General features: G+C 49.9%; 4 protein-coding genes across 5 annotated transcripts; 2 read left to right on the forward strand and 2 right to left on the reverse strand.

Moving 5' to 3' along the window:
* The first annotated feature begins 336 nt into the window (after window positions 1-336).
* Window positions 337-648, forward strand: LOC137537066 (histone H4). Its single transcript, XM_068259211.1, has one exon. The coding sequence runs from the start codon at window positions 337-339 to the stop codon at window positions 646-648; it is 312 nt and encodes a 103-aa protein (XP_068115312.1).
* A 2,862-nt stretch (window positions 649-3,510) lies between these two features.
* Window positions 3,511-4,970, forward strand: LOC137535225 (histone H1B-like). 2 transcript variants are annotated; one of them, XM_068257042.1, is made up of 3 exons: window positions 3,511-3,558; window positions 3,619-3,701; window positions 4,493-4,970. In XM_068257042.1, the coding sequence occupies exons 1-3, from the start codon at window positions 3,511-3,513 to the stop codon at window positions 4,968-4,970; spliced, it is 609 nt and encodes a 202-aa protein (XP_068113143.1). The 2 variants fall into 2 exon arrangements, with proteins under 2 accessions (XP_068113143.1, XP_068113142.1); XM_068257041.1 differs by having other exon boundaries at window positions 3,511-3,701.
* A 2,133-nt stretch (window positions 4,971-7,103) lies between these two features.
* Window positions 7,104-7,528, reverse strand: LOC137537067 (histone H3). Its single transcript, XM_068259212.1, has one exon. The coding sequence runs from the start codon at window positions 7,512-7,514 to the stop codon at window positions 7,104-7,106; it is 411 nt and encodes a 136-aa protein (XP_068115313.1). The 5' UTR covers window positions 7,515-7,528.
* Window positions 7,529-9,145: 1,617 nt separating this feature from the next.
* On the reverse strand, window positions 9,146-9,556 carry LOC137535237 (histone H2B-like). Its single transcript, XM_068257052.1, has one exon. It carries the CDS (start codon window positions 9,547-9,549, stop codon window positions 9,169-9,171), a length of 381 nt encoding a protein of 126 aa, XP_068113153.1. The 5' UTR covers window positions 9,550-9,556; the 3' UTR covers window positions 9,146-9,168.
* Window positions 9,557-10,034: the final 478 nt, after the last annotated feature.

A 10,034-nucleotide genomic window follows, 5' to 3' on the forward strand; every position in this document is an offset into this window, starting at 1 on the left:
CTCTATGAGTTCCCGGCTTATTATTAAAATACTGGGTGTAAAATGGTGAAGGAATAAACACATCATCATTGAGGGGAATTTATCCGTCTTTCCACAGTGAGATCTGAAAACTAAAACTGTTTATGTTCAGAGAAAAGTGCAGTCACTGATTCACCGTCCCGCACTAACGCTATACCAGGGCTGACGTCATATCTGACCACACCCCAGAATCCCAGAAGAATCTGCCCGCCTTCTTCTATGCAGTCTTCCCTCAGGTCCGCCCAAGTTGTATAAGAGGAGGGAAGGCAGCCGCACCACTCAATTCATCTCTACAGCGGAGAAGAAGCACTATAAAATATGTCTGGCCGAGGAAAGGGCGGGAAGGGACTCGGGAAAGGAGGCGCCAAGCGGCACAGGAAGGTGCTCCGGGATAACATCCAGGGCATCACTAAGCCCGCCATCCGCCGCCTGGCCCGCAGAGGGGGTGTCAAGCGCATCTCCGGCCTCATCTATGAGGAGACCCGCGGAGTGCTGAAGGTTTTCCTGGAGAACGTCATCCGGGACGCCGTCACCTACACCGAGCACGCCAAGAGGAAGACGGTCACCGCCATGGATGTGGTGTACGCCCTCAAGCGCCAGGGGCGCACCCTCTACGGCTTCGGCGGCTAAATATCCTTCTGTTCTTCTCATTCTGTTCATCGCTCAACCCAAAGGCTCTTCTAAGAGCCGCCCACTAAATCACTAGAGCGCTGTGTACTACTGAGCAGATATGACTAGTGTCATGGGATGGAGATTCTTATCAAATCGGCGCTTATGTTACTAACTCCAGCATGTTTCTATAGCTGTTTACATCAAATACAAGTGCTTTTTATTGCACGTTCCTCCCTGTATCTTCCTGGCGGCGCACTACTGCCACCATGAGGTGAACAAGAGAACAGCACTCGGGTGCCTTTGCGCCAGTTCCCTCCAAAACTCACACTTCGGAAGGCGACACAACCCATCTGAATATTGCAATGTAATTTATCGGAGTGGTTAAATGGCATTGAGAATCTTACAATGCTTAGCAAATGCTGTAGTGCTTGAGCTGGGCCGGCTATTCCTCACCCCATTCCCGCCTCTACTAAAACGTTGTGTGCATTTACAGAACATTACCAAAAATGCAGGGGCGCAGTAGCAACTAGCAATGGGGGTTGCAGCAGAGCTGGGACAAGGTCTTCCAGCACCCTAGGTTGCAACACCAAAGTGCGCCCCTCCATTCCTCCCACCCCAGCCGTCACACACTGATTGCTATTAGACTAAGAGGTGCCCCCAACACCTTAATCTCTAGTTATCTGGCTTGCAGTCACTGCCATGCATCCCTTTTTCTTATTTCTCTCTGCTTCCAACACAATAGGGGAATGATAGGTGAGTGAGTTGTGCGCCCCCTCCTACACTGCACCCTGAGCCTGGAGCCTCTCTGGCCTCTGCCTCGGCCCTGGGTTGCAGAGGTTGCGACCACATCATGGCCAAGAGGGGCCCTCCCTTAATACAGTATTAGCTCTCTATGGGTCCTGTGCTCATAATAATCACTTCTATAGATACTTTGAATAGTGGTAATTAACAAACTGTTCGCACCACCTTCTTGCACCTCTGCCCCTGTAGTTGCCATTGGCGGATTTTTGGGTGCGCCGTATCAATTGTTATGTATAGAGTGCTTGGGGGGGGGGGGGGGGGGGGGCATTGTTAAACATGCATTGGGGCCCACAACTCCTTAGCTACGTCACTGCAAAAATGTAATCAAGTAGGTTTCTATTTACAGATCGTGTTGGAATGATAAGCCTTAATCATTTCACAAATGCACCTCACATTCATCAGGTCATTATAAAGAGAATAAGTATGTATTAATACAATTATTCTGGTACAAGAAGCAGTCATCAGGAAGGCTGAGCAAGGGAAGATTGTACAAACAAGAGGCCCACCTGCCACCTTCCTTGCCATCTCACCACTTCAGCTTACAAAACCACAAGGAGGCTTCAAATCTACCACGTTGCCTAGAGCCCCATACATCTTAATCCATTTCTGTATCAGTCATAAACAGTATTACATAATATTACGGTTCTAAACTAATTTAATTCCCATATAGGTGAATAATCAAATAGACAGCCAATGTATGAGGCTCATCACAATTGGCAGGCAGCAGAGGAGAGCTCAGCCTGTGCTAGCATCCGGGACATTCCTCAGCATAATATCCCCCTCCAGGGGACAGTAGCCCCCCAGCCCCGTATAATGTGTGGCGGGGATCCTCTCCTTCATATTGCGGGGGCAGTGACAGGAGACCCCGTATATCAGACATGTTACCGCCTGATAATGATGGAGACAGAGGAGATCGGGGGAGCAGAAAGCAGAGCTGGTCACATTACAGCGGGATTTCCCGGCCACTGTCGCCGCTCAGAAGCCCCCGTGACTGTAATGGAGGAGGGGAGACCCCTGCCAGCCGGGCGGCTGCACACAGGGGGGCGCACCGCTACTTTCCGGGGGGAATAAACCCACTTTTCTCCCGGCGAGGAAACACAAGCAGAGAGCCGAGCAGTGACAGCTGTGTGGAGGGACGGCTGAGAGTCCGGATCCCACCAATAGGAAGAGGGGTGTGTCCTCCTGTCAGCAGCCAATGGCAGCGCAGCCGGGGAGAGTATATAAGCGCAGAGCTGGGCTCTCCCCGCAATGTTACACGTTGTTGTAGTGCAGGAAGATGGTAGAGATGGGAAGTTCGGATCTTTTCAATGATCCGGATGATTCGAATCGGATCATTGAAGAGATCCGGATCTTTGATCCGAATCTCGGATCATTTTACTACCGGAAGCATTCTGGGGTGAAATGAACAGCAGGACAGGTCTGTGGACAGGAGAAGGAGAGGGGGGTGGACACACAGAGAAGGGGAGAAGATGGACAGAGGGCAGGGAGTGGACAGAGAAGGGAGGAGGGACGAGCAGAGAGCAGAAATGTCTGCACATAATACCCACATGCTGCAATCATATGCTTTACATATATTTCACCTATATGTTCATCTGTACACTTTGAAAGAAAAGGTCGCACAGTGAAAGAAAGCATTCCCAGAAGATAAGTGCAGCTGTTTAGTGCCGAGTGCAGGAGGATTATATTGCCTTGGCTTTCAATCACACTGTCTGCAAAGTTACTGAGCTGTGCTGAGCCAAAAGTTTCCAATGTGTTCACTGTGCAGCACTACGGAACAGACAGCCTATAATGGGCAGCACGTTATAGCCAGTATGTGTGCTCTACACATATCTGGCAGTGGCACCCATGTCCCCTCTCTCTCATCTACCTGTCTCCCTGCAAGGCTGCCTCCCATACAACAGAGCTATCCATTTCAGCTCTGCTTCCAAGACCCCGCTGCCCGCTGAGAGGGGGCGTGTCGCTCCTGGCCCCGCCCCTTTTGCGATCCGAATCGTTCATTTTGATGATTCGGATGATCGACTCATAAAATAGATTCGGATCAAAGATCCGAATCGTTCATGATCCGGACAACACTAGAAGATGGCAGAGACCGCCCCAGCAGCCGCCCCTCCCGCAGCGGAGCCCGCCGCCAAGAAGAAGCAGCCTAAGAAGGCGGCAGCCGGAGGAGGAGCCAAGAAAGGCAGCAAGAAGCCTTCCGGCCCCGCCGTGTCCGAGCTCATCCTCAAGGCCGTGTCCGCCTCCAAAGAGCGCAGCGGGGTCTCTCTGGCCGCCCTGAAGAATAGAGATGGGAAGTTCGGATCTTTTCAATGATCCGGATGATTCGAATCGGATCATTGAAGAGATCCGGATCTTTGATCCGAATCTCGGATCATTTTACTACCGGAAGCATTCGGGGGTGAAATGAACAGCAGGACAGGTCTGTGGACAGGAGAAGGGGAGGGGGGTGGACACACAGAAGGGGAGAAGAATGGACAGAGGGCAGGGAGTGGACAGAGAAGGGAGGAGGGACGAGCAGAGAGCAGAAATGTTTGCACGTAATACCCACATGCTGCAATCATATACTTTATGTCATATATTTCACCTATATGTTCATCTGTACACTTTGAAAGAAAAGGTCGCACAGTGAAAGAAAGCATTCCCAGAAGATAAGTGCAGCTGTTTAGTGCCGAGTGCAGGAGGATTATATTGCCTTTCAATCACACTGTCTGCAAAGTTACTGAGCTGTGCTGAGCCAAAAGCTTCCAATGTGTTCACTGTGCAGCACTACGGAACAGCCAGCCTATAATGGGCAGCACATTGCAGCCAGTATGTGTGCTCTACACATATCTGGCAGTGGCACCCATGTCCACTCTCTCCCATCTACCTGTCTCCCTGCAAGGCTGCCTCCCATCCAACAGAGCGATCCCTGCTTCCAGGACCCCGCTGCCCGCTGAGAGGGGGCGTGTCGCTCCTGGCCCCGCCCCTTTTGCGATCCGAATCGTTCATTTTGATGATTCGGATGATCGACTCATAAAATAGATTCGGATCAAAGATCCGAATCGTTCATGATCCGGACAACACTACTGAAGAAGGCTCTGGCTGCCGGAGGCTACGATGTGGAGAAGAATAACAGCCGCCTCAAGCTGGCCATCAAGGGCTTGCTGACAAAGGGCAGCCTCGTCCATGTCAAAGGCACCGGCGCCTCCGGATCCTTCAAGGTCAGCAAGAAGGAGGCAGCCGGCAAAGAGCACAAGAAGCCGGCACAGGCCAAGAAGAAGCCAGCGGCTGCCGCCAAGCCTAAGAAGCCGGCTACTGCCAGGAAGCCCAAAGCCGCCAAGTCCCCGAAGAAGCCTAAGAAAGCCCCCAGCGCCGCCAAGAAGAGCCCCGCTAAGAAGGCGGCCAAGAAACCGGCGGCAGCTGCTGCCAAGAAGCCCAAAGCTGCCGCCAAAGCCAAGAAAGCCGCCAAGAGCCCCGCTAAGAAGGCAGCCAAGCCTAAGGCCGCCAAAAGCCCGGCAAAGAAGACAGCAAAGCCCAAGAAGGCCGCTCCTAAGAAGAAATAAGCCGCAGCTCGGCTCTCTACAAACACAAAGGCTCTTTTCAGAGCCACCCACATTTTCCCTGAAGGGCTGATGCTTCTCGTTACTCTGTTATTACCTGGGTAGTACATGTAGCTGTTAGTGACCGTCGCATTATTGGCAGGTGTGCATTGACTCCCTAATGTGTTGATCTTCCTGTGGCTGCGGAAGGCGGCCATGCACGCTGCGGGGTCCCTGAGAAACGGGTGAAGTGGGGATTGCTTTATAAATTCAATGTTTACATGCGAACTCAAAGTTCGATTAACCGCAACTAGAGGACGTTTCATATGATAATCAAGTTTTTTTTTTTTTTTTTTTTTTTTTATAGTCCCCTTTGGAACGCATGGTGTGAAACAAAGTAATTTTCTTTTAAAGCATGGCTGATGGGTGTGATGTTGCTAGTAAGATATTTACCAACAATTTTGGCGCCCATGTAAGTAAATACCTGTTATAGCAGCCCGAGTAACACCGAACAGTTTTTATTGGTAGGGTGTAGTTTTTCTGAGATGAGCCATCTACTCTGGTACATTTCTGCCCGTCTAGCTGCTGTGATAGCGGCACTACAGCTCTGTATGGATGAGTGGCTCTGTATGGATAATGAGGAGCGGCTCTGATCTGCTATTCACTGCCAACGCTTTGAAAATGAGCTCAAACAAGCTCTATGTTGGCGCTATATAAATTCAATAAATATCTGCCAGTACAGTACACTCGTCCTGAGCGATACATTGCAGTGTTTGTGATCGCGCGGTTATCCAGCTGCTTGTAAATGAGAAAAGGGAAATAGGATGAATTTCTGTTCTAGATCACTTGCATGGTAATAGATCACCTCTCTAATATCCGGTGATCCGTACAGCTGATCTACCCCTTCCTAAAGTTCTCAGCATTAAAAAACCTTTATGTAGCAAATTCAGCAACTCGTGTGGAGGAGCAGATAAGACATAACATTTATATCGCGCTTTTCTCCTGGCGGACTCAAAGCGCTAGGGCGCGCTCTATAGGCAGTTAGGGAAACTTGCCTAAGGTCTCTTAATGTAAGGTGCTGACTTACAGAAAATGCAGAGCCGAGATTCGAACCCTGGTCTCCTGTGTCAGAGCCATTACACCAGGGAATACTTATTACAATCTGAAATGATTCGTTATTATATTCAGGCGTTTACATGCACGAAAGGAGAACAGAACTCAAAAATCTGATTAGATTATTATTATTATTATTGATTTATAAAGCGCCAACATATTCCGTGGCGCTGTACAAAGTAAGAAACAAACATGGGGTACATAATAATACAGACAATGGTGTACACCAATATACAAGATACATAATTAGTGACAAAATACAAAGAATGATACAAAATACAAATTATAGAATTGGTAATGACAGTGATAAAATTAACATGATAAATAAAATGTATAATGGTTACCAAGACACAAAAGGGGGAGAGATGAGGTTTTCAAATATCCCGCGCGTATGTTAACGGTCTTTCCCGCCATCTTGTAGATCTCCACCAACTATATACACCTAGAGTCGATCGGCCACGAGCACACGATTTATACTCCCCTATCATATACTGCAGAGATTGATTTGCCGCCGTCATGTGGTCTGTGTGCTGCGAGCACCTCTTTCCTATCCCACCATACTATTTATTCCAGCACCTAATCGGTCTTCCTTCACGTCTCAGAAGAGGATTCATGTATTTTTAAAAAAAAAAAGTAATTGCGTCATGGAAGTTATGTAGATGTGATAACATTTCCGGTAACTGCCTGGTCCTCTTTTTGCTAATACATGTGCACTTTATGACAAGCTGCTGATTGAAAACAAAAATCCGTACGTTACTGGGGCGTATCTGCAGACGAGGGACGTTCTATATTGCGTTTCTCTCCTGTACGGGCGACTAGGATCATCGGGGAGCCTTGCCCAAAGACTCTTTACATGCTGGCTTGAGCCGTCACTCGAACTTTGGTCAAAGGTATATGGATATCACTCAATAGTCACATATAATTACACTAACGAAAGAATATATATTTGCTAGATACCACATTACAGCTCTGTATGGAGAATGTGGGGTGGCTCTGAAAAGAGCCTTTGTGTTCTGTGGGGGATACTACTGGAATATGAGGCGCTTATGCCCTCTCGCCGCGGATCCTGCGGGCCAGCTGGATGTCTTTGGGCATGATGGTGACCCTCTTGGCGTGGATGGCGCACAGGTTGGTGTCCTCGAAGAGCCCCACCAGATAAGCCTCGCTGGCCTCCTGCAGAGCCATGACGGCCGAGCTCTGGAAGCGCAGGTCGGTCTTGAAGTCCTGGGCGATCTCCCGCACCAGGCGCTGGAAGGGCAGCTTGCGGATCAGCAGCTCGGTGGATTTCTGGTAGCGGCGGATCTCTCGGAGAGCCACTGTACCGGGCCGGTAGCGGTGAGGCTTCTTCACTCCTCCGGTAGCCGGGGCGCTCTTCCGGGCGGCTTTGGTGGCCAGCTGCTTGCGGGGAGCTTTCCCTCCGGTGGACTTGCGGGCGGTCTGCTTAGTTCTGGCCATCGCTCAGGAAATAGTCTCTATTCACTCGCGGAAATAGATTGAGAAGAGCGACCGGGAAGCGCCCCTTTATACAGCCCGCGCCTCTCTGTCATTGGCTGCCCTACACCACGCCCTCTACGTGACACCGCGGAGAGCCAATTGTCCTTCATCCCACCCAGCCCCATAGCAGCCTGCACTGTGTCTTGCCTCGTGCTGCGCGGGAACTAATCACCGGACGGCCTTCTAATAACCCCGCCCAAAGCAGCCGTTGACTGACCGGGAAATGCACAATTATCTCTATTACTCGACTCACAACACGCCCTCTGCCGAGCTATTACCCATTTATAAGCGCCGTGGCTTCTGATTGGCCGGGGTGATCGGGAGCTTGTATCGGATTGGCTATTGGAGAAAATTAGTTATTTTTTAATTGTCCCGCCACAATATTGCTTATCCCGCCATTCTACAACGCTGCCTGGTTTTGTTCTTGATTATTTTAATTTTCTATCAGCTCCAACAGATACTAGTTATATCTAAAAGCGTCAAGTATAAAGTGAAAAGGAATAGAGGTAGATGAGTCACGTTTCTCTGCAGAAGATCCGCATTCTGTATCGTGGCGGCGGATCGGACAGGCTGATGGTTATTTATTGTTATGGAGACAGATTAGAGAGCCGAGATCTCCCTCCCCCTGTGCAGGGCATGAGCCGGGGCAGTAATAAGAGTCCTCCTCACACAGACTTATCTGACCGAGCTAAGCGGGAGTCGTTTTGCTGCAGTGACCGGATTTCCCAGCAGATCGGATATTTAGGTGGTTTGGCGTCCATCAACTATCAAATTCACAGATGCCTTTGATATTTACAGGAACATAAAAATCATGAATCTACTAAAAGCGATTATTTTCAAATGTGGCGGCTGCGCTTTAGTGATACATTTATTTGCAACTTTCAAACCACGACCAACTATGCACCGTTTTAGTTTTATCACAAAATAATATTATTGTGCAATACATATTATTTAGACGTCACCCGATCTGTGCGGATGGGCCGCTTCTAAAATAACCCCACCAGCTGCATAGACTCAGAATGGATTCTGTAGAGAAATACACGAGAAGTCCTTGTCGCTGGTCCGAGTGGATGCAGCGCACCGGCAATCTCTGCTATCTGCTCTTCTCCGAGTAGAGCGCGGCACACAAACATCACAGGCAGCAGCCGGGGTAATAGAGAACCATTATATACTCAAACTGAGGCATCTCCAAGTACACAGAGGTCTCTAGGGTTCTAATAGAAGTGTACTGGAATAGTCACTAGCTGCAGGGAAACGATTCAATACATCAGTCTCTGACAATCCCCTGCGCCAATTCAGAAATGGGCCTTAAAAATAGATTCATAAATCAGAACCGCTCGGCTAGAGGAGATCGGAGATCCCGCTCCCTGCTCAGTTAACTCCTAACAACCTTGTATTGTCCCCCTAGGCAGCACACAGGTGACTGTACGGGACAGCATTAGAACGGAAACACCGCTGGAAGAGATCAGTAACCTCATGGTGGGTAACCCCCTCCCTGCTCAGCTTAGGACTTCAGTAGGGAATGATTGTAATAGCAGTACATAGCCCTGTAGTGAATGAGTGGGTGGCTCTGAAAAGAGCCTTTGGGTTTCCTGTGTAGTCGGGTGAGAGGCGATTACTTGGCGCTGGTGTACTTGGTGACGGCCTTGGTGCCCTCGGACACGGCGTGCTTGGCCAGCTCTCCCGGCAGCAGCAGGCGGACGGCGGTCTGGATCTCCCGGGAGGTGATGGTAGAGCGCTTGTTGTAATGAGCCAGGCGGGAAGCTTCCCCAGCGATGCGCTCGAAGATGTCATTGACGAAGGAGTTCATGATGCTCATGGCCTTGGAGGAGATGCCGGTGTCGGGGTGCACCTGCTTCAGCACCTTGTACACGTAGATGGCGTAGCTCTCCTTCCTGGTCTTCCTGCGCTTCTTGCCGTCCTTCTTCTGCACCTTACTCACCGCTTTCTTAGAGCCCTTCTTGGGCGCCGGGGCGGACTTGGCTGGTTCAACCATAGCTGATGATTCTCAGTAACTCTGCAGAGTGCGGAGACACAATGAGGAGCAGCGCTGCCTCCCCTCCTTATATAGGCGGCCTATGCTAATCAGGCTGCAGGAGAGCCGGCTCACACTATTGGATAGCGTCGCTAGCCCCGCCTGATTACCGCCCCTTATAGCTGATTGGTCGGATGAGAGACTTTCTTTTAGTTGAAGATCGTAACAAAACACTCTAGATGAGATTGGACGCTAAAGAGGAGAGTCCCGCCCTGGCATTTGCTGATTAGTGGACAGCCAGACTCTTATGCTATTGGTTGAGTTGAATAGCAGCCAATCGGGTGGCAGCGCGGGGCGGGCAGCAGGGTATATAGGGCAGGAGGAGGGGCGGGTTCGGTTATTCTCGTGTTGGAGAGTAGAGATGGGAAGTTCGGATCTTTTCAATGATCCGGATGATTCGAATCGGATCATTGAAGAGATCCGGATCTTTGATCCGAATCTCGGAT

This window comes from Hyperolius riggenbachi, chromosome 10 (assembly GCF_040937935.1).
Source record: "Hyperolius riggenbachi isolate aHypRig1 chromosome 10, aHypRig1.pri, whole genome shotgun sequence".
NCBI classification, from domain to species: domain Eukaryota; kingdom Metazoa; phylum Chordata; class Amphibia; order Anura; family Hyperoliidae; genus Hyperolius; species Hyperolius riggenbachi.

Coding starts and splice junctions, on each gene's coding strand:
- LOC137537066 (XM_068259211.1), top strand. CDS start 337: ATGTCTGGCCGAGGAAAGGGCGGGAAGGGACTCGGGAAAGGAGGCGCC.
- LOC137535225 (XM_068257041.1), top strand. CDS start 3,511: ATGGCAGAGACCGCCCCAGCAGCCGCCCCTCCCGCAGCGGAGCCCGCC. Junction 3,702..4,492: donor AGCGGGGTCTCTCTGGCCGC/CCTGAAGAATAG, acceptor CCGGACAACACT/ACTGAAGAAGGCTCTGGCTG.
- LOC137537067 (XM_068259212.1), bottom strand. CDS start 7,514: ATGGCCAGAACTAAGCAGACCGCCCGCAAGTCCACCGGAGGGAAAGCT.
- LOC137535237 (XM_068257052.1), bottom strand. CDS start 9,549: ATGGTTGAACCAGCCAAGTCCGCCCCGGCGCCCAAGAAGGGCTCTAAG.